This window comes from Dermacentor andersoni, chromosome 1 (assembly GCF_023375885.2).
Source record: "Dermacentor andersoni chromosome 1, qqDerAnde1_hic_scaffold, whole genome shotgun sequence".
Taxonomy (NCBI): Eukaryota; Metazoa; Arthropoda; class Arachnida; order Ixodida; family Ixodidae; genus Dermacentor; species Dermacentor andersoni.
The window spans coordinates 175,306,177-175,333,690 of record NC_092814.1 but is presented as its reverse complement, the minus strand read 5'-3'; the positions used below and the strand labels follow the sequence as shown (position 1 = coordinate 175,333,690).

General features: G+C 43.0%; 1 protein-coding gene across 3 annotated transcripts in view; it reads right to left on the bottom strand.

Annotated features, from left to right (window-relative positions):
• Positions 1-27,514, bottom strand: part of LOC126547181 (golgin subfamily A member 2-like) — a 166,010-nt gene that overhangs the window by 108,055 nt on the left and 30,441 nt on the right. For all 3 annotated transcript variants that reach the window (XM_055062799.1, XM_050195060.3, XM_050195062.3), the window contains 6 exons: positions 17,708-17,814; positions 17,096-17,154; positions 16,927-16,987; positions 14,789-14,959; positions 8,008-8,115; positions 435-519 (listed from right to left, as the gene is read on the bottom strand). In XM_055062799.1, the coding sequence (XP_054918774.1) occupies positions 435-519; positions 8,008-8,115; positions 14,789-14,959; positions 16,927-16,987; positions 17,096-17,154; positions 17,708-17,814 (591 nt within the window). The remainder of the gene's footprint in view (positions 1-434; positions 520-8,007; positions 8,116-14,788; positions 14,960-16,926; positions 16,988-17,095; positions 17,155-17,707; positions 17,815-27,514) is intronic.

The following is a 27,514-nucleotide window of genomic DNA, read 5'->3' as shown; positions in this document are numbered from 1 at the left end:
AACAGGCCCAGCTTAAAAGCTTCATTACTTTCATACAAGGATTCCATTGTTTATTTCTCGTAAGAAATGTTTCAAATGAGACAAGGTTGCCAGAACCTATTCTGAACAGAGGAGATGGCTTAGCAAATAACAAAAGGAAGAAAATAAATTAATATAACACCCACCATGGCTCACATTCGTTGGGCATCCTTACGACCACCTTCATAGGCAACCATATTTAGTAAGGGCACAAATACAGGGAGAATTTGGTATCTTTTCAGAGGAATGTCCTCTAAATAGTGACTGTAACCAATAGTATAACAAACTTTTTGTGCTTTGAGTGGCCTAAGACCCCTTTAAACAAGCGCTATTCTCGAACTTGACAAAAGGCCAAACCATCTCCTGCAGGTTGAAGATCACAATACTGCAAGGATTTTGCTAAAAGTGCATCCTACCTTGAGAAGTGGGCTGTGCATGTTGACTTAGCAATTCCTGCAACTTCTTTTCAAGTTTTTCCTTTTCATCTGACATTTGTACCAGCTTGAAGAATGAAACAATAAATATCTGCATAAATTTAGTGCACAAGAGGTGTAACACTGCTGTCAAACACAAGCCACTATGTTAAGGCAAGTTACCATGTCCTCTTGTAATGCTCTTACAGCATAATGTGTTCCCACAGTTTTTAAATGCCTTGAGCTCTATATTTGACTACAACCAGCACACTGCTGGCATTAGCACCACTGTTAACACAAGTTAGCAGCTTTCTCTCATATCACAAGACAACATATTAGTACATGACTGTTTGAGCAAATGGTACAAGTTATGTTTCTTTGCGTATCAACCTTTCAACATTTATACTTCACTCTTCATCAGTCTAGCTTAATGCTCTGCTAACAAGCTTCAAATGCAGTAGAACCTCGTTGATTCGTTCCCATTAGGTATGTTTTCCCAGCGCCAACATTCGCAATCGAGAACACAAAAAATGACCCAATAAAGTTACACTCATTTTTTACCAGTTCATATGTTTCCAGAAAACACAATTTCTTGGCACCAACATTCAGTACGTCACCAAACTACTATCGTATGATACATTTTCCGGCTGCTAGATCCCATGTAAACAAGAAAATGCACTAGGCACATGCGATCGAGAACAGTATATAGCTACCCACTGCGGCTCGCACTCAGTTTCTCGTTTCGGTACCAGCAAATCTTCTATGGGGTCGTCGCACGTGGCATTCACAGCTATCACTGCCAATCCTATTGCGATAAGCATCTTCGCCTATCTGTTTCACAGCGCGTGATACCATCGGAAGCGTAGCACACATTTTTAATAGACAATAACCGAAACTCGCCACTGTTCCATGCTGCAGACTGCGATCGTATACATTTTCTGGCTGCTAGATCCAATTTGAACAAGAAAAGGCGCGAGACGTGCATGATCGAGAACAGTATATAGCCGCCAGTCTCACATTAAAACGATGGTGCGCACACTTTCTTATTCCGGTATCAGCAAATCTTTGCCTGGGGTTGTAGCACGCCGCATTCACAGCTACGTATCACTGATAAACCTATTGGGCTAAACATCTTCATCTATTTGTTTTACAGAGCGTGGTGTGTAGTGCCGTTGGTAGCATACTGCATGCTTTTAGTAGGCGATAATCAAAACATGCCATAGTTTCCTGCTGCATGCGATGCAATGTGGGTATCAAGTTTCGCTTCGGGGGCATCTGGCGTCGCCCACCAGCTCAATTTCGTTTTGGTTTCCTGTCATCCTCTTAAAACACAATGCAATAGGAAAACAATAAAACACGTCTCAGGCCACCGAAGCACCACCACCGGCTCGATTCACGTTGGCGTCTGTCTAGGGCCGCAACGATCCGCATGACGCTTTGCATTACGTTGATGTCGACAATAGTTGAGTCTGTCAACTTTTTTTTATCTACTTTGGATTGTACGCTTTCCCGGTTAGTGTGTTTTTCTCGAATTTTTTATTTTTTTTTCAAGATGTATGAATGAGATCCTACTATATAAATCTATGTATGAGCGCAAATCGGAAAGTCTTTGCCCCTATTGTTTTTAAGCCGATTTACAGCTGTAAATGCAAAGTCAACATATCCATTCTCAGCGACGGATCTTATCTTTCATGGACTGGACCAGCCTTAGCTCTGCAGCACGGCGCTGCTGTCAGTTGTTAAAGATGGCAGTTGTGCGTCACACATCCACGGCATACAAGCAATGAAGTGCGATTCATTTTTTATGGAGCAAGGGATGAACTCCCATCGAAATCCACAGGGAGATGCAGCCCACGTATGCAAAAAGGTGTCTCACTGAGAATTGCGAGGTGGTGGTGTTGCGAGTTCGCAAAAGGCCATGAAGGCTTGCATGACAATGAGCGTTCGGGGAAGCCGCTTGCGTCGCTGACTGACGACAACATTTCCCGTGTGGATGCAATGGTGAATGCAGATCGGCGTGTGCCACTCAAGGACATTTCCCAGGAGCTTGGCATTTCGTATGGGAGTGTTTACAATATCGTTTGTGGGTCCTTAGGGTACCGGAAGGTTTCATGTCGGTGGGTGCCTAAGCAGTTGGATGGCATGATTAAAGGGAATCAAATGACTGCTTCCCTGAATCATCTGCAACAGTATGCTGAGAAGAGTGAAAGTTTGCTGGACTGCATTGTTAGTGGTGATGAAACATGTATACTGCATTTCACGCCAGAATCGAAGCAGCAGAGCATGGTGTGGAAACATCCGGATTCGCCTATGACAAAAAAATTACATTCAGTGCCATCTCTTCATAAAGTGATGTTAATGGTTTTCTGGGATTGCCGAGAACCACTCCTGCTGGATTTCATGCCACAAGGTGCAACCATCAATGCCGACATTTATCGTTCCACACTGTCACGTCTGCTGGCTGCCATCAGGCGAAAACATCGAGAGGTTCTCGATGTGAACAACACAGTTATCCTCTATGACAATGCGAGGCCACATGTGGCAATCAGAACCGCTGACAAGCTCCGGTCATTTCACTGGGAGAGTCTGGACAATCCACCATACAATCCAGACCTCGCCCCTAGTAATTTCCACATTTTTGGTCCCCTGAAGAAGTTCCTGGCAAGACCGCGATTCACGTGCAACGATGAAGCCAAGAGAGCAGTCTGACGGTAGTTCCACAGTTAGCCAGATGAATTCTACCACAGGTGCGTCTCAAGTTTAGTGCTGCAATCAGACAAATGTCTGAACCAGTTTGGGGACTATGTGGAAAAACAGTGTAAGGCACGTAGAACAGTCTGTGTATTTGTAATTACCTTTTTAAGGCTTGTAGCGCAGCTCAGAACAAGCAAACAGGAAGGTGAAAAGGTAATGAAAAAGAACAGAGAACAGATGTAGCGCTAACTTTCAACTGATAGTTTATTTCGTGGCACGGAAGGCTACTTATACACTCAGCAAACCATATGACATGAAGAGACAACACAATACCAAGCAACAAACCCGAATGTAACCATGTGAAAAAACATAGACAGCCTGTGGCGGCAGTCCGAGATACACCAATTCCTTGCTAGATGACGATAGTGAAGGCGAGCTTACACATGCATGGCCAAGACTTATGATAGCTTTTGCTTCGATGATTTCTCTTGTAAGCTGATTATGACTACGACCTAGAATGACGCATTCTTCTAAAACAGGTTCGCAACCACACGTTTTGCAGTGCTGCGCAAGAAATGCCCGAGCTGTAATACAATTCTTAGCATTGTAACCATGTTCGCACAGCCTATCATTCAGACATCGGCCAGTTTGACCGACGTAACGTTTTCCGCACTTGAGTGGAAAACAATAAACAACAAAATGTGCGCAATTAACAAATTTCTTTTTATGATTCTTATCACAGCTAGGATGAGCCTCCTTATGTGGATTAGTAAGCTTGCAAATCATCATAAGCTTGTTAAGGGCAGAAAAAAAACCACACGAATATTCGCTCGCTTAGCGATCTTAAGATTAATGTGAGAAGGCGTGGATATAAGGAATAATGCTTGTCTTACCCCGAGTAGTTGTAGGATTATCTTTGTGCTGGTTGTCTTTTCTAAACTCTCTTAGAATCCGTTCTGCTATTGACACTTGTAAGGACACAGGATAACCAGCCTGCGAAAACTGTTCGCACTGAGAGGCAAAGCTACACGAAACGGTATGGTGGCACGATTTTTTCAAAGCATTATTTAAGCAAAGGTTAGCAATGCCTCTCTTGACCACCTTAGAATGAGCAGAATGAAACGGAAGAAGTGGTTTGTTAGCACGAGGTTCCTAATACCAACAAGTGTGAATATCGGAACAAGCTAAGCGCAGGTCCAAAAACCGGATCGTGCGACTCTGTGGGAGCTCGTGGGTAACGTCAAGGGGCGCAAGGCATTCTTCGACTATTGACACCACCATGGCAAACTCAGTCTCAAGGTCAGCCGGAGAACATTGAATACAAAACAAAAAAATCAAAATATTTTAAATATGTTAGTCTGATTAAGGTTCACTGAGATGGCGACATCTAGGCAAGCTAAAAATAAATCACTGAGGAGCGGAGCAATGGAAGAACTGATGCACGCTCCGTTTTTCTGCAAATAGATGGTATCAACCCATGTAATGAACATGGGTTGAAATGAACATGAATGTTGAAAAACATTGCCAGCACCAAACGAGACCACCTAGAGGTGTTTTTAGTGCGAAAACGTACAACCTTGACGTACTGTTGAGGGTTATTGTTTCAGAAAAGTACACGTGGCAGAAGACTGTCGCGCTGTTTCTGCAAGCCAAGCTAGCCGTTCTACCCGTGAATAGCCTGTTCTTTAATACGCAACTCCGATGAAGTGATTGACTTTTTTGAAGGAGAACTCCGATCGAGGCTTCCAAGTCTTCTCCGTCGATGTGAAGGACCTATACTATTCTATTCCTAACAATGACGTGCTGTCAGCTATTTCACGGACGATTGATGAATTTGGTGTCACCCGTTTTCAGAATAATGCTGGGCTGTACAGTAACCAGATTTTAGAACTTTTGAGCTTTTATTTGTCATCAACATTCATTACATGGGATGATACCATCTATTTGCAGAACAATGGAGCGTGCATCAGTTCTTGCATTACCCCGCTCCTCAGCTATTTATATTTAGCTCGCCTAGATGTCGCCATGTCAGTGAACCTTAATCAGACTAACGTTTTTAAAATATTTTGATTTTTTTTGTTTTGTATTCAATGTTCTCCGACTGACCTTGAGACTGAGGTTGCCATGGTGGTGCCAAAGTCAAAGAATGCCTTGCGCCCCTTGACGTTACCCACGAGCTCCCACATAATCACACGATCCGGTTTTTGGATCAGCACTCAGCTTGTTCCGATATTCACACGTGTTGGTACTTACATTTTTTCATTTTTTTGAATATTGGTAATGTCATTACTATAGGAATTTTCACTATGAACCTCGTGCTAACAAACCACTTCTTCCATTTCATTCTGCTCATTCTAAGTTGGTCAAGAGAGGCATTGCTAACCTTTGCCTAAATAATGCTTTGAAAAAATAGTTCCACCATACCATTTCGTGTAGCTTTGCCTCTCAGTGCGAACAGCTTTCGCAGGCTGGTTATCCCGTGCCCTTACAAGTGTCAGTAGCAGAACGGATTCTAAGAGAGTTTAGAAAAGACAACCAGCACGAAGATAATCCTACAACTACTTGGAGTAGGACAAGCATTATTCCTTATATCCACACCGTCTCACATAATCTTAAGAAAATCGCTAAGCGAGCGAATATTCGTGTGTTTTTTTTCTGCCTCAAACAAGTTTATGAGGATTTGCAAGCTTATTAATCCGAATAAGGAGGCTAATCCTAGCTGTGATAAGAATCATAAAATGAAGTTCGTTAATTGCACACATTGTGTTGTTTATTGTTTTCCACTCAAGTGCGGAAAACGTTCATCATCATCAGCAGCAGCAGCCTGGTTATGCCCACTGCAGGGCAAAGGCCTCTCCCATACTTCTCCAACTACCCCGGAAAACGTTACGTCAGTCAAACTGGCTGATGTCTGAACGATAGGCTGCGCGAACATGGTTACAATGCTAAGAATTGTATTACAGCTGGGGGGTTTCTTGCACAGCACTGCGAAATGTGTGGTTGCGAACCTGTTTTAGAAGAATGTGTCATTCTAGGTCGGAGTCATAATCAGCTTACAAGAGAAATCATCGAAGCAAAAGCTATCATAGGTCTTGGCCATGTATGTGTAAGCTCACCTTCATTATCGTCATCTAGCAAGGAATTGGCGTATCTCGGACTGCCGCCACAGGCTGTCTATGTTTTTTCACATGGTCACATTCGGGTTTGTTGCTTGGTTTCATGTTGTCTCTTCATGTCACATGGTTCGCTGAGTGTATATGTAGCCTTCCGTGTTACGAAATAAACCATCAGTTGGAAGTTAGCGCTCCATTTGTTCTCTGTTCCTTTTCATTACCCCTTCCACCTTCCTTTTTGCTCATTCTGAGCTGCGCTACAAGCCTTAAAAAGTCATGACATACCAACTCGCCCAAACTGCCACGCTTTTGTAATTACCTGTATGTATCTGATTTTGGCTAATAAAAAAGTAGGGGCAAAGATTTTCTGACTCGCTCTCATATTTTGCCAGGCCAGCATATCTTTCTTTTCATGAGTAAATTATGCTCGCTAATTCAAATGATAGAAGAAAAGCACAGTGCGTACATACTGTCAGATAAATGGGTTTTGTAGTGTACATTGAACATGTTGACATGTAAACCAGTTTCTGTTAGAGCCTGAGTAAGCATAAAAGCACGAAATGGCATGCCAGGCACTGGTGATGATTAAAGGGAAATGAGATCTATGGTCTGAGTACAGACTACTTTAATTTTGGTCAATGGGTGTCACCATGTATGGCAGCAAAACTATGATTTTCTCATTTTTGACACCAAACACATTTTGAACAGACGATGAAGCCAGAATGTCTATTTGCTTCATATTGCTTTAACTAACAAAAAAATTGAGCCCTTAGTTCCTTCCCACCACACATGTCTATACAACCATTTTGTTGCTTACAATTCAGACCTAATGGCATGCATTGGTAATTAAAATTAGAAGACACCTTTGTTAGCTACCGGTGCAGGTGGCACTAGAATGATTTCTCAAAATCATGCAAACATTGAATTTTATTTATGTCCATGCCTCATCAGTCAGTGCATACATATGCAAGAATGCAAGATTTTAGGCCTTCCAAAGTTGCCAATGAGTGACCAAGTCAGGCATCCCCAAAAGACCATAAAAAGCTTACCAATTACAAGTAGCAGGTAAACACAAAGTGAGCATCACTTTCATTTTTTTGTTGTACCAGTACAACTTTTCTTTTTCTTTTTTTTTTCTCCCCCTTTTTTTTGCAGAGAGGGGTTGTAAACTGGATGAAGTAGCAGCTTGTATGAACATTCTACTGCAGAGTTAACCCCATGTAGCCTTGCTGTTACTCAACTGAACACTTAATGGCTCAATCTTAAGTAATGATGCTACAATAATTCTGTCATTTCTAGAGTTATCCGTCCCTCAATCGGTCTCTGAAGAAACCTGCATGAAATGAGTAACTCTGCAGCTTCAGAGGAAAGACACCAAAGACTAGTGAAATCCAATCAGTTTGGTTGCCACACAACAAAATTAATCATCACACCAAAAATTCCCTCACTCCATAATGGATTAAATGAGTTCGCATAAGTACAAACATGTACTTTTTACATGAGTGAATGTAGTTCTAGCCTCCGATATCATAAAAGATCTTACAATAACAATACACCTTTTTTTTTTTTTTTCAAAACATACTAAGCCATTAACACAAATTGCATAAACTTTACAGAATTTGTACTGGCCCTTTAAGCTCTGCACAACCTTGAGACTCTGCACAATCTTGAGCTAATCCACTCCTGAGTTTTTATCTGATGAAACAGTTTACATTTCTGTTTATCTCCAAAACAGTTAAAAAGCACATGCTTGCAAGCTCACTTCTCACCTTAGTTTTGTGTGCATCAAGCTGCTGTGAAACATTATCCACGTAGGACTGGTAATGTGATGCCATTTGCTGCTTTTCAGCTGTAATCTGCTCCATAGCATCTTTATACTGAAAAAGAACAAGACATAAGGCTAAAAAAGTCATAAAGGACTAATAATGAATAAGCTTTTCAAGTGCTATCAGCTTGTAGGACTGCCCAAAAAAGCTAATCGTCTGAGATACTCACTGTACCAATGAAAGTGTATCCTTTGTCAGTAAGTTCCGGTACTGATTTTTTAAAATTTATTTTTCTGTGACATGTAAACTCAAGATATAGCTGTCATTGAGTCACTTTGTAAATGCTCAAAGCAGACATAACCTTGGAAGGGCTTTCATGTAAGTTCGCTAGGTGGCAGAGCTCCTTAGCAACCCATTGTTCAGCTTGTTGGCACATATAAACGGACATCACATGAGTGATATGATAGGCAAAAATTTCAAATAGAGCTTTACCTAATTTTGTATTAAGTTACAGAAAACTCTCAGTGAGACATGGAACATGATTCAGATAGTACAGTCGAAGCTCAATACATAATGAACGTAAATACAACAAATTATCAGATGCTATAATGAAGTAAACCGAAATTTTTCTCACCGATGTCAGTGGGTAACGAACGTATGCTCATAAGAAACGTTCAATATAATGGAAGAAATTTTCATGTTGGATGCAAATTTGTTATAATGTTGTTTCTTTTTACTTGGTGAGGAAGCAGTATCAAAAAGTTGTGTGGATATCTATCTCATATCATGGATATCTATCTGAAGTACAAGCAATACAACAAAAATTCTACACTGATGTGCTAAAACGCATGTGCCATGCAATTTGGTGGCGCAGTTATGTTCGTCATCTGGACAGTGGTTCTTGTTTGACTCTGCTTTATCAGTCTGTGGATATCTGGTCAAACACCATATTGCTGCTCCACCCCATCTCCCCATATTCACCAGACCTGTTACCATGTGACTTTTTTCTTTCCCGGAGTGAAATTTTCACTGAAATGGAAGTGTCATGAAGATATGGCAGCAATGTGCTTTTCTGAAAAGCATTCAGCATGAAACTTTCTCTGCTTGCTTCCATGACCTCAAGAAATGTAGGTAGACAGTCAAGGGGACTTCCTTGATAAGACCTAGAGTCTGACATAATCTTTCTGCACAAACCCACAAGGTGGAGAGACATAATTAATAAAGGGAAAATGAGAAATCCACCCAAATGTAGCTAATTAGCTACATTTGGGTGGATGTCTCATTTTTTCTTTATTAGGACCTAGAGTCATTAACTTGAAATTTGAATAAATTATTCTTTACAAGGTCAGTCCTGGAACTTTCTGACAAAGGTTGTACAATACAGGTATACAATGCTTCCACACTTAACGTGAGATTTGAAGAGGGATATCTCCTCCCATCTCTACAGGCATTTATTTGAAACAACCATGTTTGATATAAGCAGGCTTGACTCCACGAAGCTACCTATGTAAGGCCCTACTTGGTTTACAATAATGTTTCATAACTAATTTCCAAAATATGTAATCAATTTTTTTGCTTTGACAGAGCACACACTGTGACTAAAGGAATGGCAATGCTTTCATACATTATAAGCCCATTATTTCAGTGGGATTGCTAGTTTCTGTGAGTACAGCAAAGAAAAAAAGAAAGAAGGAAAGAACAGAAAAAGTAAGAGGAGTGTTACAGTTCACTTGGTGCGGCAATGAATGGAACAGATGCCAAATGACTGGGACACGGCGTGCCTCATCATCACGCTCATAAACATGAAATGACTTGTCCATCAGGTGTGTGCGATGGGATTATGCGCGGAATGTGCAAATCTTACTTCCCTCTGTCCTACATTCCACCCCTCTATGCCAAGGAATGGTTTCCCTCCCATGACCCTCTTTGTGGTTTCACCCAACATGTCCTGATAAGGCCCTCTACCAGGGAGCAGCAGAGAATGAGGTTGCCCGGATGGTGGATGGTATAATAAAGCCAGCGAGCCACCACATGTAGACGTATCTTCTCTGCCCTTACGTACAGGTGCACGCACACTGAACGTTTCTGTATTTTTTGTCATGGAGCGCACCGATCACCTGTAATGATGTACTAAAGTTCTGTTATTTGTTTTTACACCACCTCGCCTTCCCTGGTGAACCTTCTCTGACGGTCAACCTGGTTTGAGCTGCAAGCAGACACTGCTGAAGGCCACAAAACCTCGTCCCCTTAACAGGAGGTGGAAGCAAGACAATGACTCGAGAGAAAGCACAACAGCCATTCTCATAACATACACGGTGGTCCTTTATGAAAAGGAACGCGCGATTGCGTGGCCTATGCTCTTTGCGAACTGCTTAGAGTGCCAGCAACTGGCAGCAAGATGAAGTATGTCCGCTTTTGACATCTATGGCGGCCAGAATAACCAGGCATGACCGATAGGCAAGCGCCTGCTGGAATTAGCTGGACACCTCTCTGCATGACTGTTGCAAGGGAGCGGGGCCTGCAGTGCAGCGTCTGCTGCTAGCAAACCGCGCTAGATACACAAGCGCACTGGAAATGTGGAAGTGCCAACATACGCCCAGTAGTTATTAGATACTCCCAGCGCATATCAATGCGTAAGGATTCTAGCACTTCCCTCGGAACTCTGTACATCCATCTAACGCATTACACTCTATGCATAGGTATACAAAGGATCCTATGGAGGTATGCAGGGTGTCCCAGCTAACTTTAGCCAGTTTAAAAATATGTGAATGCCACGTAGCTGGACAGAACCAAAGTAATGCTGTTTGCAGTCACTTGGAGATACTCAAATTAATTTTTTCATTCCACCTAATTAGATAATTAGTCTTATATATTTATTAATCAACTTCCCAAGTATTATCATTAGATGAAACCTGTCAATGATAAAATTGTAGAGCGACATGAAAAACTCTGGATACAGCTTTCTGTTGCTCAATATGTGCTACATAAAAGTGTTTTTCCGAGCGTGAAAAAAGCCCGCAAATGCACGCAAAATTGCCGCAAGACTCGCCGCTCGAGGCACTTCGTGTGTATTCTCAAAAATATTTGAGAAGTGCATTAATTAATTAAGACTAATTATCTAATTAAGCAGAATGAAAACATTATAATCTGAGTATTTCCACGCGACGGCAAAAAACATTACCTTGGTTCTGTCCAGCTACGTGGCACTCGCATATTTTTAAACTCTGGCTAAATAAAGTTAGCTGGAACACCCATTATAGTCGGCTCTCATTACAACGAACCCTGATACTTCGACAAAAAGTGTCCGTTTTATCCGAAGTCCATCACATCTGAAGCGTTGGTTGCGATGTTCAACAAAGTTATTGCAAAGAGCGAGTGACAAACATCTAAAGTAAAAAACAAACAAAAAAGTCGCAGTTTCACCCGAGAGGAAAAGCATCGATTGGATAGCAAATTAGTAGACAGCTATGCGAAGTAAGGATAGAAGGTTTATTGGCCGTATAAAGTTGTAAACATTCGCTTACTAACTAAATTAACAAGCACGGTGTCATACGTGCACAGGTAAGCATGAACACATCTCACTCGATGACCGCGGAAAGTTAATGTCAAAACGGAGTAAGGAAGCACGGTAACAGCAGCTAACAAAGTGACCTTCGTGCTACCTCTCGCTTCAATGCAAACTAAACGTCGAAAGCACAGTGCATAGGAATCTACCGGCACTGGGCACACATTGTCCGCATCGCAGATCGCTTTCAAGATACGGCACCCGCGTGGGCATGCACTTTGTCCACATCGCAGATTGCATTCAAGATATGATGCCCGTGCGGCCGTGCCATAAGCAGCAGCTGCCAGAATAGAACCGCCTTCCCCTCGTGCCTCACACGCGAAAGAAGACGGCGCACTGCTGCCCCACCTTTCTTCCTCACGCGCACGATATTGAGTCGCGATCGACAGCTGACCCTCGCAAGCCAGTTGTGAGCCCATGTAGACACGGCAAAAGTCTGTTTCATACGCCCGATTTTGACAAAAATGAAAGCTAATTTTGTCCGATGTAGCCAATAGTCCACTATAGCGCAGTCCTTTAAAAGCAAACTTCGTTGCATTAATAAAATAGGTAGCGGAAACTAAGGTTGAAATATGGTTCGTTATATCCAAAAGTCTGTGGTACATGGGTTCGTTGTAATGAGCCTAGACTGTATATGAGAATGCCTTACGACTACATATGACAACTGAGATATATGATTATTACTATATGTAGCGAGAACTGAAGAGGTATAAGAGTAATTAGGGTTAATTAAAGGCTAATATGATTAATTACAATGAAAATTGTTAAGTATAACGATGATTAATTGTGTGTAATTAAGAAAAATTAAATGAATTAATATTTATTTATGTTAAATTATAACACTAATCAAGAGTAACTAAGGTTAAATCAATGGAGCCTAATCAAGAATAATTACAGGCACCTGAAATTAGTCCGACCTAATTCATTATTCTTAATTGTGAATTAATTACCCATACAAGCCTCTTCATCATATATTTAACTCATCCTAATTATGTAATTAAGAAACACTGAAATTATACAAAGCCTAATTATTTAGTTAAATTATGTTTAATTATTGATGCTAAAGTTTGACCCGAGTACATCGCTCTTTCCTAAACCCCTCCGAATCGGGTGAGATTTATTCACATAACGCCGGGAAGCGGAGACCCAGAGCTGCTTGCTGGAAAAAATATGCTGGCAGTACCTGTTAATTAGCAGGCATATGTTGGCACTTCCACATTTCCAGTGCTCTAGCGTACCGAGCATGGTTTGCTATCAGCAGACACTGCACTGCATGCAGGCCTTGCCCCTTGCTCCTCTGTCTGATGTGGGAGGGAGTCCCGCAGCAGCTTGCCTATAGCCTGTTTCACATGCAAGTGACAGCGCAGTAGTGGTTAGCGCGGCTGAGCGGCACCGCAGCACACAGACGCAGCTTCATTTCATATGCTCCGTTTTGGCGCAACACGTGCTGATGTGATGCACAGTGTTGCTTGTGGAAAGCGCCTTTGAGCCGCAAGTTTCAGCGGTTTCCCAAGAGCTGAGCCTCGCTCCACGTTTCCATGTTTTGGCGCACTTGAGCTGCAGGTTTCATCGGTGTATTAAGTTGGTGCTCCACTTTTGCACTTTTAAACCTTGCAGAAAGTAAAAATAGTGTGTCAAACTGCTAATCCAACTTTCTTATATTCACATTTATGTCTCTTTGAGCTCTTTATAGGCAACAGCTTAAAAGCCTTGCTAAGTACATGCACGTAGAATTAGTCATATGGAAGCAAAGGAATGGGTAGGCTCGTATTTCCATAACTTGGGCTTAAAGAATGTGCACGTCTGCCAATGGCTCTTGTTTTCAAATGTCGCAAGGCGTTCGAGTGCCATTTTGGTCACCCCGATGCAAGAGGCCTATGCATGGCTTTCAAAGAAGCTCACGCCCCATTTCGCCTCTAAGCCTTCGAGTAGACAGGCAGCAGCCCTTATAGAGTTTGGGGTACGTGACCTTTTAACTGAAGAAAGACCAAATAAAACTACGAACATGCTAGCTCGGAGTTGTAAAGAAGAAAAAAAAACACCTACATGGACTGTGAATGAAAAGTATGGACTGCCGCTTCGTCTCATCTGTCTGGACCGATAGGGGGTTGCCATCAGGATAAAAAATAGGCAAGAAGAAAACAGCCCGTGTGGACAATTTCACTCCAAAGAATGGAATTCGAAAACAACACATGGAAACAAAGCAGCACTTCTGAGGCACCAACGGACATGGCCGATTCGACCAACGCCGACTTTTACGTTATGGAAGTGTGTGTCACTTGCGAGGTCGAGAAAAGTGGTACTATTGGGAAAGGAGGCTTGCTCATGCGCCGGGCGCCGCGTCGTTTCTGGCCCAAAATCGCTTGCATGTGAAACTGGCTTATCACCCATGTCTGGCTATCCTGGCCACAAATAGATGATGCCACACACGGATGTGCTTCCTCTTGATGCCACTTACTGGCACTGTAAGCAGCCTCTGCAGAGCACAGGCCACGCACTCGCGTGATCCCTTTCATAAAGGACCACCGTGTACTGGCTGGTACAAAATAATTGAGGATCTCTGAGCACATGCCACAGAATTTTCGCACCCTTTAACGAAGCAAGTGCCTTCTGTCCGTGGTGGATGCGTGTTGCTTTCATGCTCATGTGCCTGCCCATATTACTACTGTTTGGCAGCCTTCTGTCAGAATCACGATGATTGCAGAAGATTGCACAAGGAGAGCACTGTCCTTTTTGACTGGCGAAGTGTGCAGTGCGTTGTCACACATCACAATGGCTGAAAAAGACGCTGCTCTCCTAGCATAATCTTTTGCAATCATCACAATTCTGACAGCAGGCTGGCAAAAAGTGGGCATATGGGCAGAAACACGTGCATGAAATGACACGCATGTGCAAGGCCAGGTTTCATCAGAAGGCGCTTGCTTTGTTAAGAGGGCGCAAGAATGCAGTTTGGCACACCACTCCCAGATCCCAAATTATTTTTTACCTGCCTGTACCATTCATGCCATTTAAGCCAAATCTTAAATGTACTTTATATTTGTGGCTTCCTTTGGAGCTATGTACTACCGTTATGTCAAGTTTTTCCTTACATACTTGATGATCAGTCTTCAAAAATTTTCATCAGGTGCAATCCAAATGCTTACATCTTGAGTACCATTAAATAAATGGTAGTATGCATGCCCCCATTGCAAACCAAAGCATGTGGTATGTTAGACACACCTCAGCAGCACGGCGCTCAAAATGTACTTTCTCCTGGTGCAGCTGCTCCATGCGGGTCAATGCCTCCTCAGATGCTTGGCTTCCTCCAAGCTGCTGGGCATACAGCTGAGCCATTGACAGATCCTGCCGGACCCTGGCCAGCTCTTGCTGCCCTTCTTCAGCCTCCTTTGACTGCAGCCACAAGGTAAAGCCAGTCACAAACAACAGGGCTACAACTGCTTTCCAAAGTTTCAAGCAGGAAATGATATAGCTTCCTGGTCACAGAAACTGTGAATTACAATGGAAGCCCTTTAAGAAAACGTTTTGCAAGTCATTTCAATAAAAATGTAATCAATAATTACATCAGAACTCAGGTTCACACAACAGAAATATGAAAAAGCTGTGTATAACCTACAAGATAGAATCTGAAAGACAGTAAAGTTGCCTCCCTTGAACACATAGTAATCCAAACAAGACAGAAGTTCAAACGAAGATGCAGACTTGAAGTGATGCACAGTAGTGGAACAAGGAATGTTGCTTTCACCCTTTGTAGGACAATGAGACATATGCGGCCCACTTTGTGATGTGCACAAAAACACTTCTCAGCAGAAAAAAAGAGTGCATTTATCTTGTTTGTTTGGTGCTGCCTTCTATCTAAAGGTTTCAATACTTCATAAGAGAATATTTTTTTAAATGAGTGCTACGTGGTGACAAGTATGCAAAAGCTAGTAAATTGTTTTTATTGTTGGAACGCTTGCATGATTTGACCCACATTTTCTCACAAGAAAGAGTTCTCAAGATGCCCGATAAGCTATTCCTCTTTCCTATTTAGATTTATACCTTTAGCTCACAATAAGGACCCATTTTTGTATCCTGAGGCGATAGCTCGTCCGCAAAACTCACCCTTATGAGCCCTTGTGAATGCACATGCCAAAGGATGCATATGTAAAAAGATCCTGATTTTGTTGGTGTTCGATGCTCTGGCAAAAAGTGTGCATAAAATCTTTGTGTATGGCCTCTGCTGTGCCGCTTTCACCATCATGCTTCAGTTTGCTTTCCAAGGGAAGTGGTTACCGATAATTTTTCATTGATACTCTCAAAGGCCAGTGGGACAAATGAGCCCCACTTTAAAGAAATAGGGCAGGGCCGGAACTGCTTTTTTAGCAATGTTTTTACGTACACATAGGTCAGCTTCCTGCACCTTTATAGCCACCCCCAACGTATGAGGGTGGGGGGGAGTGAGCTACACAAACACAGAAATGCTGCTAAGGAAAGCAATTTTCTGCCCTGATCTATGAGGGTGGGAGGAGAGTAGTTGCTGCACTGTCTTATGAGGGGAGTGATCTAAGCATACATAAAAAATTCCCTGACAATTACAATACTCCCTAATGCACAATTTGAGCACAGCTCTTCACATGCGTTCATTTCGCGATACATTGTTGGGCACAGACAATCTCTCATGCGGCACATTGCAAACGAAGCAAAGTGCGGTGCAACTGCCTTGCTAATCGGGAGATCGCGAGAGGCAGTGAATGGGTGACGCATGGGCGCAATTCACAAAAGCCGCCGCAGACAGACCTCCGCTCATGCAGCACTTTGTTTTCATATGTGGTATCAGTAGATGTGCTTGCCACATGCCTTGTCGACGGCATCATCGGTGAACAGACCAACGTGCGCTACCTCGGTGCCATCTTTTAGCGACCGTCGCCGCAGAACACATCTCCCACAGCACTACGATTTTTTTCTCAAACTTTTGTCATAGCGTCCTCCTTCGCTTTCCTCCTCGTGTTCTCTTTGCTATTGCCGCCTTTCATCCCCCATCTACCGCTATCGCAGTAGCATGCATGTATTAATCTTTTCAGTATCGCGGATGTACCGGTATGTTTCCGCATTTTTTTTCCCACCATGTCAGTGATGTGTTCACACGTTCTCCACTTTCTCCAGTCAGATGTACACAGTAACATGAAATTGGCAAGCTCCGAGGTAGTTCCGCTATCTGTTGTATTTTTCTAGATGCATACTTTCTCATCTCTCAGTAATAAAAGAAAAGACACATGCGACAGCAAGAATAGTAGTTACAAGCTAAATCTTTTAATACTGCATTATGTCCCATGAATATTACACTATATCACAAACGCTGGTAAGAAACTAGTACACACCTTTCTGCTCAGCTTCTCAGACAGTTCAGCGAGCTCCTGCCTTAGCTCTTCCATGGACTTGCTACTTAGAAAAGCATAAGCAGGAACAGGGGGAAAAAAAATTAAAGAAAGTCAGGTGCTGCACTAAAGTAACCAAATGCTAATTTCTTAAGTTCATTCTATAACACACCTAAGCCTGTAGTTTTCCGTGTTAAGACGATCCACTTCTCTCTGAGATTCCTTGGTGCTCTGAAAATGTAAAATGCATTAGAAGTCAAAATAAACAATGCTAATGCAATTAACACAAACCTCGAGTGTTGAACTTCAGGAAAAATGGCAAACTTAAAAGGGAACAGCATAAACCACAGAAGATATCAGACAATGTGTTGCAGCAATTATAACATTCTAAAACCAAGAAACCCCCAACCCTGTGCTAATCACAATGTGCTGAAGGTGATAGCTGGGTGTAACACTTGTGATTAAATGCAGTAGCAATTTCATTTATGTCCACTCTATGGTGATTTTCATGTTACTGTTGATCACTACTTCCACAGCCGTAATTAGCATTACATTTATAATTTCACTTTTTATGGCACAGTCATTTAAGCTACACATCTCAGGCTCTCCATTGTTTAACATGCATGAGCGATAGCATCAAGTAGGGCTACACTGTGGTGGCACCAACTGTGAGGGTGTTCCAAATAACATCCTCCAGGACTTAGCCCCACAATAGACAATCGTAATGACACTGAGAACACTGAAAATACTGCAGACAGCTATAAATGTAAAAGATGCAGCGTACTTTTTCTTGGACCTGACTCTGGCTGCTGACTGTGCTGAGCTTGCGCTCCAGGTCACTGTTTCTCTCCCGTAGAGCCTTCAGCCTGCCTTGTAGCTCTTCTGTTTCCACTGCACGATCCACAAGAATGGAAGCACAAGCTTTCAGCATTCCAACAAAACCTGGCATCATGTATGCATGCTCATTCCTGCTGCACATGTACTAGTAAAATTCAGACTGTACTTCCAGGAAGATCACACATCACATCACACAGTAGCTCGAAGCAGACAGCAAAAGTTGAAGATTACCACTACTGCTATTAAAAAACAGAAAATGACCATCTATCCTATAGTTGGAAACCAGCATAAACATTAAATTCCTCTGCTGATATCACCAACACACATGTGTGCGAACACAATATTTTTTTTGTGGGTGTGAAATAATCAGCACAAGAAAGCATCTTGTGTTATATTTCACACCAAGCTCCAAATATTAGACAGTTATAGTTGCCCATCCACTACTGCTACCTTCGTGGCACCACAATGTACCCCGTAGAGCAATGTATAAAGACGTCCGACGTTTCAGACGCCGAAACTCTTTGCGATCAGATTTTTCAGGCTTTTTCCCATGACTGCAAGCCACCACCACCGCTATTTTGATTATCTCACAGCCTCAAACCAGCGCTCTTGCACGCCGATCCGCTGACAGCAGAAGTTGTTTTGTGTTCTTGTTAGGTCTAGCTGCTTCGACACTCACTATCAGGCTTCCTGCTGTTCAGTGGCGTGTTCTTAATTTAAAGGATTCACTGCTGTCTGCAATGATACCAACTTTGCCTTTGTCATACTCGTCGATAGCATCGAAGTGTGAAAAGCACGGCAAGGGTCTAAAGCGTTGCGTGTAAGCGTTGCAGGTAATTGTTACCATGCACCAGGTTCTAACAATTCTTTCATCAATGCTCTGCGCGACACAATCAACAAAGCCATGGAACTGTTCCCGGCTGATTTAGTTTATCTTCTTGGGATTTCAATTATCCACTAATTGATTGGATGAATTTATCTCTGTCATATATCGTCTGAATTCATCAACTAGTCTTTAGATTTCAATCTCTTTCAAGCTGTCACAAAACCCACATGTGGTGCCAATGTTCTTTGTCTTATTTTTAGTACTGCACCTGAAACAATAAGTCACATAGAATACTTGGATGGTTTGAGCAACCACCATTTGCTCCAAATAACAATAAACACAGTCACCAGTTACGGGTGTAATGAGAAAGCAAATTCATGATTACAATAAGGATGATTATAAAACAATATTCTCAGAATTCGAAAAGTTCTTCGTAAACACAATGTGGCCATTATTTTACGATAGATACATTGAAGAAAACTGGCTAATGTTGTGGAGATGGGTTTGCACAAGGCTCACCTCTACGAGCGATGGTCAGAAACGGGCACGATGCTCCTCCACTCCGCAACGCACAAAGGTGCGTTGCGGAGTGGAGGAGCATCGTGTTTATCGTGTTATGAGGAGCATTGTGTTATATCAGCTACAATGGCAGTAGCTCCGGAGGCTCTTGCGTAGAAGTGGGCCGCTGCTCTGCACAGCTCCAACCTCAAGACGCAAGAGTGGGCTGTCCAGCAGGCCCAAGAGGCGGCAACGAGACAAGGCCTCGAAATCCCCTCATGGGAGACCTGAGCCCGGGTCATCAAACTTTGCCAGATTTAAAATAAAGTTGTTTGCATCCATCCATTCGTCAACTCTCCGACACGGCGCAGAGAAGGCTCCAGAGTCAGATTGCCAACAAACACGTGTTTATTCACCCAAGATACAGCACAGTGCGACAGTCACGGCGCTTACAGGCAAAGGCTTACTGCAAGACCGATCGAGTATGCGTGCCCACTGCGCTAGGGCTAACCGTTAAGCGGTCCACCAAGCATGAGAATGAGGAGTCGCGGGAGCAAAGTTCCTATGTAGGGAACTCGTTACAGGCCTCTGAGCATCTGCTGCGGCGATGAAGCCCTCAGCGGAAGAGAGCTCGGGTGGAGAGGCCACCCGGGGGCCACCACTCGGGTGGCCAATCAGGGTGCGTCCTGGGGACACTTGCTCGTGCGGCGACTTGAGCCAGGGAGAGGGAAGCACGGTTTGCGTGGTAAGTTAGCTCCGGCGTGCTAGCCGTGTCCGCCATGTTGCTGTTTCGGCGGCAGTTCCCGGAGATCGAGCTTAGCACAGCACGCAAGCTGGAGGACGAGGTGCAGAGAGGCACCTCGATCCCCACAATGTTTAAAGATACACTGTGCGCATTATCAGACAAGTATATTCCACTCGTCAATATATCGAATGATAAGTTAAACCCTTGGTTTACTAAAAAGCTTCAGCGCATGAGGAATAAGAAAAAGACGCTTGTATAATATTGCTAAGCGAGATCGCACATCAACTGCATGGCAGAATTACAAAACTTACATTAAATCGTACTGCTCAGCTTTAGGTGAAGCTAAGGATAAATATCTTTCTAATGATCTTCCCGAGCTGCTTAAGAAGAATCCTGCCAAGTTTTGGAACATAATAAAGCCTAACAACGAATCCGATCAATTGTCATTACAAAACAGCAGCAATATTCCTATTCCATACAGCAAATGTTCGGAGGTCATTAATTTGTTCTTCAGCTCTGTATTTACACAGGAGAACACTTCAAATATACCTTGTGTTTCAGAATTAAGCTACCAATACATGGAACCTATTGAAGTCACTTTGGAGGGACTCTCTTTGGAAGATGTCTTCTTCATGTGGCGTAGATGGTATAAACTCAAAGATTTTAAAGAATACGGTAGAAATATCAAGCAAAGTTCTCTTTCACATATTCAGACAGTCACTTACAACTGGCCACCTTCCCACAGATTGGAAGATGGCGAAAGTTATACCTGTATTTAACCCTTTCGCTGTCACGGACGTACCGGTACGTCATCGCGCTTCCCCCCTACAGTGTCACTGACGTACCGGTACGTTCTTTATCGTGCGTTCAAAATTTCGCGCCTGCGCGCAAAGCTGGCGCTCCTAAACTGGCCACGCCATCTGTTGACTCTTTCTACAAGTTTGTATATTCGCCCCGACCTGTGTAGTACATGTATTGAAGAGTACGGTGCGACTGCCACTCCCCCCTTTCTCTTCGCTGAGTGGCGCGGTGGCTCCACGTTCGGTGGATCATGCGTCACGCGCATATAGTTATGGGTTCAAGGGTTGTTCTGCCATCTCCGCTGGTTTGAAGGTTTTTATTTTTCTTCTGTTGGTATGTTTGCTACGGCGCGTCAAGTTCAGGCGCACGCGCCGTTGCCTCTCCGAAAAGAGTAACTCGATTGCTGCTTTCGCTCTCTCGCCGCACCCTCGCTTCCTACTTGCAGCAGTAAACGTAAAGCCCTTCGAACTTTGTTTACCCTTTTTCCATCTCCCTCTGTCTTCTTGATCATGCAACGTCTCGTTTCTCTCCGTTGTGCGGGCGACTGAAAGCGCATCCTCCCTGCGCGCGGTTACTTTCGAATGGCTGAGCGCGCGGGACCTTTGTCTGCTCATTGGAGCAGTGGCTCAATTCCGATTCAGAATACGAGCCGAGCTCGGATTTGGACTCGGACAGCGTCTCATGCGAGGAAGAGATGAGTTCCGCATCGTCAGATTCGGATGTTGAACGTATGTTAGTCAGGCTGATGATGATGATGTTTACTAACAACAGCTGCACAACACTGAATGTGCATATTGCATTGACTATGTTATTTGTATACCAATCATAATCAAAAATAAATTGCTATGTTCATTCCCTGTTATGCTCGTTCCCTGAAACCAAGCCGACACTGGGGGTGCGTCACGGCCAGAAAGGTCCGTCAGCGAAAGGGTTAAAAATGACAACAGAAACTCTTGTGAGAATTATCATCTCATTTCCTTGACATACATTTCCTGCAAGTTGCTCGAACGTATTATTGCTTTGTAAATTTACAGACATCTTGAGACTAACAAATTCCTTTCTCATAATCAGCATGGTTTTAGGAAGGGCCTCTCGTGCGAGACACAGTTATTTGAATTTACAACAGATCTACACACTAACTTACAATTATAACTTACAAATTAATTGCTTGTTTCTTGATTTTTCGAAGGCATTCGACTGTGTCGCAAATTGTCGTCTAATATCAAAACTCTCCGCTCTCAAATTGGACTGTTTTACCTTGTCATGGCTCCGTAACTTTCTGTCTAATCATCAGCAGTTTACTATTGCAAATAACTACTCTTCCTCCGTAACAGACGTTTCTTCTGGTGTACCACAGGGTAGCGTCCTCGATCCCTTGGTTTTTCTAATCTTTATGAACGACCTATCTCACAATGTGTCCTTCACTATAAGAATATTCGCTGACGACTGAATAATTCATCGCCCAATTAAAAATCCAGATGATCATCTCGTTCTTCAGTAAGACCTTCAACAAGTTATTAGCTGATGCAATAAATGGCCAATTACTTTAAATACCTCAAAATGCAAAGTGATGTCGTTTACCCGGAAGTCGACAACCTCACCGTATCCTTACCATATTAATTAATAATTACACTGTTGCAATGGCTACACAATATAAGTATCTAGAAGTTCTATTCACATCGAATCTTTCTTCGACAGAGCACGTCACGTCCATTTCAGCTAACGCCTCCCAATCGTCGAGGTACTTGGCAACTTAAAAAATGTTCCTTCTAATGTTCACAAGCTAGCTTATCTAACTCTCATTCGTCCCAAGCTCGAGTATGCACCTCCCATTTGGTCCCCTCACTAGAAATACCGCATTGAAATGTTAGAACGGATCCAGAACAGAGCAAGCCGCTTCATCATAAATCATTACAGCTACCAGTCCAGTGCAACACAACTAGAACTTAAGCTTTCATTACAATCCTTGAGCACTCGCCGAGACATTGCCCTTTTATCATTGTTCCACAAATTCATTCCCTCCTCTTGAGCACCTGCATGCTTGAAACGACCCTACTCCCCGTCACATAGGCTTCATAATCATTTCAGCTATGCCCGCCTTTACGGTTCTACAAATGTATTCCATTACTTTGCTCTTCCTCATGCTATCAGATTATGGAATTTGCTCCCAGACAGCATTGCATGCCGGTCCAACTACGATTCATTCCGTGACACCTTGACTGACTACATGACTAAAGAAATGTGAGGTTTTACGGTTGTCACACAATGCTTTCTTGTACTTGCACTATGTTTTATTCCTTATTGTCACGTTAGTACCATTATGTCACTATGTTTACCCTTCCGTCGGAATATTGCATTAGTAACTTTTCCATCTTTTTTTTTTATTTTTCATACTGTTTAACACTCTGGTCTCGTTAATTACACGACTACATTGAAAACAATCTGTGCGATTCATTCCTTGTTATTATATTATGTTTTCTTTTTTTTTTTCTGGTGAATCGTGGACTAAGTTATTCTTTTTCACCTCGGTTGCACTTATGGTTGTAGTTTGTAAACTGTTACGGTTTTATAGATGTCATATATTATATCTATTTTCTATGTACTGCCCTCCTTACTCAATGCAACATTTTAAGGCCTGTAAGGTATCTTTAAATAAATAAATAAATAAATAAATAATGCCAGTTCATGATAGTCAGCTTCGTTGCAACACAGCAGTTTTTACGTGGTAAAGCAAACGAAATTTATTGGGGTGAAGCATACCGAGAGCGCAAAGGGGCCACTGTCATGGGAAATAATGTGTTCCTTAATTATAAACGTGCGGATGCACCGTCTCCTGTCACATTATGGGCACCAAGATGCGTAATGATTGTAATGGCAGGCCTTTAAAGCAATTTCGAATGTGGCTGTGGTGACTTGAGCCCTTGAAGGCAGTTTAAGGCATGCATTTTTTTTTCAGCCTGCCCGACTTTTCGTTGTTTTCATGGTCCCTAGGGAGTCTAAATAGTCAAATGTTCACTGTAGTAAGTGATCTCTAGAGAAAAAATGCATTAAAATATTTTTTAGCAGATCACTGTATCTGCACTGTTTTATTCTACAGAGCTGATAAATGTTCAACTTGAACATCAAAGCATTTCCCAACGGAATTTGAGGTCATATGCCTTGACTCTACCAGGATTTATTCAAAATAGAGAAGACAATTAATGCTTGCCTGAAGTTCCGCAATGGGGACATGCACCCGAAAATAATTACAAATTATTGAAGCTTCATTAATTATCTATCATCTCACAGCAATTAGTCATGCAAGTCATGTGTAGCTCCTCCCGTAATCTAGCCGACACGACAGAACTGTGAAATCTGCAAAGGGCAACCTTAAGCATATTCACACAAAAAATATCACATGGTATACTTGAGGTTGACTATACTTGTGCAAATATGCTGCTTTCTTGGCCATATTATTCTGGTCGGTTCCTACCAGTGCAAAGCAAAGCAACAGCTTGGCACAAAGTTCTTTCTTGAAGGAGTTTTTTTTTTTTTTTTATGTGAAAGATGTGAAACTTGAAAAAAACAGAATTATTGCTGCCAGCACCAGAGCATATCATATCGACCGCAAATAAAGACGGGGACAGTGGAAGAGAACACACAAACGACACGGGCGGTAACTTTCAACTGGTTTATTCACGGCAGCCCATGGGCATATATAGACAAATAGAACATGCGCAGAACGCAGCAAACAAGAACATTCACCAGCCTAGCGGGGCAACCAATTATCAAAAAAAATATATTTTTCGATTGAAACAACCTAATGGAAGTGTCACTAACACAGTTTTGGCCTTTCTTTTTTATGTGATAAGCCTCCATCAATTCGCGTGCAGTCTGGTCCTGGCTTCTCCAGAGAATATTTATCTCCTTAAAAAAGATGTGCACAGTGACAGGCATTGCCAGGCAAGTATGCCAATTTATCTTTCGTTAACTTTTGTTCGTGTTCTCTGGCTCGATCATTCAGGCACCGTCCTGTCTGCCCTATGTTGGACTTGCCACATGCCAGGGGGATTTCGTACACAACTCCTACATTGCATTTTCCATATGGCTTGGTATGGTTCTTGCCACAGCCTTGCCTACCTTTAGGATCACGGGAGCTGCGGGGGCAGAGCCGCGCCAGCTTAAAAGGGGCTGAAAAGACAAAAGGGACTCCAAACCTGCCTGCCACCTTCCTTAGGTTGTGAGTGATCCTGTGCATATACGGTGCTACTTCAGATCTTACGGCCATAGTAGTCGTCCTCACCCTTGCTTTGCTCCTAGATCCTTTTACCTTCTGCAGGAGGGTTTCCACCACTGGCGTTACCATCGAGTCAGGGAACCCTGCAGTCTTAAGACTGGAAATCTGATTGTCAAAGGCAAGCTGCATCTTGTGCACACACAACTTGCGGAGAGCCGATTCTAAGCAGAGCATCGCTACTCCTCATTTAACAATCTTTGACTGGGAGGAGTCATATGGCACCAAACCCTTCTGTGCCCGAGGGAAGTACTGCCAGATCATGTGGCCTTTAGCAAATAAAATGTTTAGGTCTATAAAAAGCAAGGAATTGTCGAGTGGAAGTTCGTGAGTAAAAAAGAAAGCCCTTTACCGAGTTGTTTAAAAATGGCTAGAATGCTGTCACAAGAAGTTAAACTTCCTTGCCCGTTAAAAACAGTTAAAGAATCATCCATATATCTAAAAAAATTTTAAATGTTTAAAAACACCCCCCAAACGCCTGATCAAGCGCTTTGTCTAGGGTAGCTAAAAAAATTTTACACAAAAGTGGCGCAATGCACGAGCCGATGCAGATTCCATGTTTCTGCAGAAAGAAGTGTTCGTCAAAACTGATAAAAGTGCTATTAAGATAGGTTTCTAAAAGCGTTAAAAAATCTTCCACCGAAATACCAAATGCGTTCTGGAAGGGAATAGTGCCATTTTCTTCAATACACATCCTCACAGCAACAAACAGATCTTTATGAGGAATGCCTGTTTATGAGCTGTGGCGTAGAGGTAGAACACCCGCCTCGCGTGCAAGAGGTCCGTGGTTCGAATCCCGGTGCCCCGCAATTTTCCACCGGATTAAAAAAAAAAAAAAATCCGCATGTTGATAAAATTGCATAAACAGGCCTGGAGTGTGGCCTGATCCCGGTGACCAGAACCGGTAACGCACTCCCTCACCAGAGCAGGACTGGCCACCCTGGTGCAGTACTTGGCCACAACCTTCTATATGAGCACAACAATCAAACCCCGGCCCTCAGTCCCCAGCAGCTGCGAAGCAACTGACCACGGCGGCGGTCAGACCTGTGACGCTGCAGAGGGTGCTAAGAATGCCTGGCTCCGGACAGGCCGCCATTGGAATATGAACCTGGCAACGTTTAACGCTAGAACGTTATCTAGTGAGGCGAGTCTAGCAGTGCTATTGGAGGAATTTAGAGGGCAGTAAATGGGATATAATAGGGCTCAGTGAAGTTAGGAGGCCAAAAGAAGCATATACAGTGCTAAAAAGCGGGCACGTCTTGTGCTACCGAGGCTTAGCAGAGAGACGAGAACTAGGAGTCGGATTCCTGATTAATAAGAACATAGCTGGTAACATACACGAATTCTATAGCATTAACGAGAGGGTGGCATGTCTTGTTGTGAAACTTAAAAAAAGTACAAAATGAAGGTTGTACAGGTCTACGCTCCTACATCCAGTCATGATGACCAGGAAGTCGAAAGCTTCTATGAAGACGTGGAATCGGCGATGGGTAGAGTGAAAACAAAACACACTATACTGATGGGCGATTTCAATGCCAAGGTAGGCAAGAAGCAGGCTGGAGACAAGGCAGTGGGGGAATACGGCATAGGCACTAGGAATAGCAGGGGAGAGTTATTAGTAGAGTTTGCGGAACAGAATAATATGCGGATAATGAATACCTTCTTCCGCAAGCGGGATAGCCGAAAGTGGACGTGGAGGAGCCCGAACGGCGAGACTAGAAATGAAATAGACTTCATACTCTGCGCTAACCCTGGCATCATACAAGATGTGGACGTGCTCGGTAAGGTGCGCTGCAGTGACCACAGGATGGTAAGAACTCGAATTAGCCTAGACCTGAGGAGGGAACGGAAGAAACTGGTACATAAGAAGCCGATCAATGAGTTAGCGGTAAGAGGGAAAATAGAGGAATTCCAGATCAAGCTACAGAACAGGTATTCGGCTTTGACTCAGGAAGAGGACCTTAGTGTTGAAGCAATGAACGACAATCTTGTGGGCATCATTAAGGAGTGTGCAATAGAAGTCAGCGGTAACTCTGTTAGACAGGATACCAGTAAGCTATCGCAGGAGATGAAAGATCTGATCAAGAAACGCCAATGTATGAAAGCCTCTAACCCTACAGCTAGAATAGAACTGGCAGAACTTTCGAAGTTAATCAACAAGCGTAAGACAGCTGACATAAGGAAGTATAATATGGATAGAATTGAACAAGCTCTCAGGGAGGGAGGAAGCCTAAAATCAGAGAAGAAGAAACTAGGAATTGGCAAGAATCAGATGTATGCGTTAAGAGACAAAGCCGGCAATATCATTACTAATATGGATGAGATAGTTCAAGTGGCTGAGGAGTTCTATAGAGATTTATACAGTACGAGTGGAACCCACGACGATAATTGAAGAGAGAATAGTCTAGAGGAATTCGAAATCCCACAAGTAACGCCGGAAGAAGTAAGGAAAGCCTTGGGAGCTATGCAAAGGGGGAAGGCAGCTGGGGAGGATCAGGTAACAGCAGATTTGTTGAAGGACGGTGGGCAGATTGTTCTAGAGAAACTGGCCACCCTGTATACGCAATGCCTCATGACGTCAAGCGTACCGGAATCTTGGAAGAACGCTAAC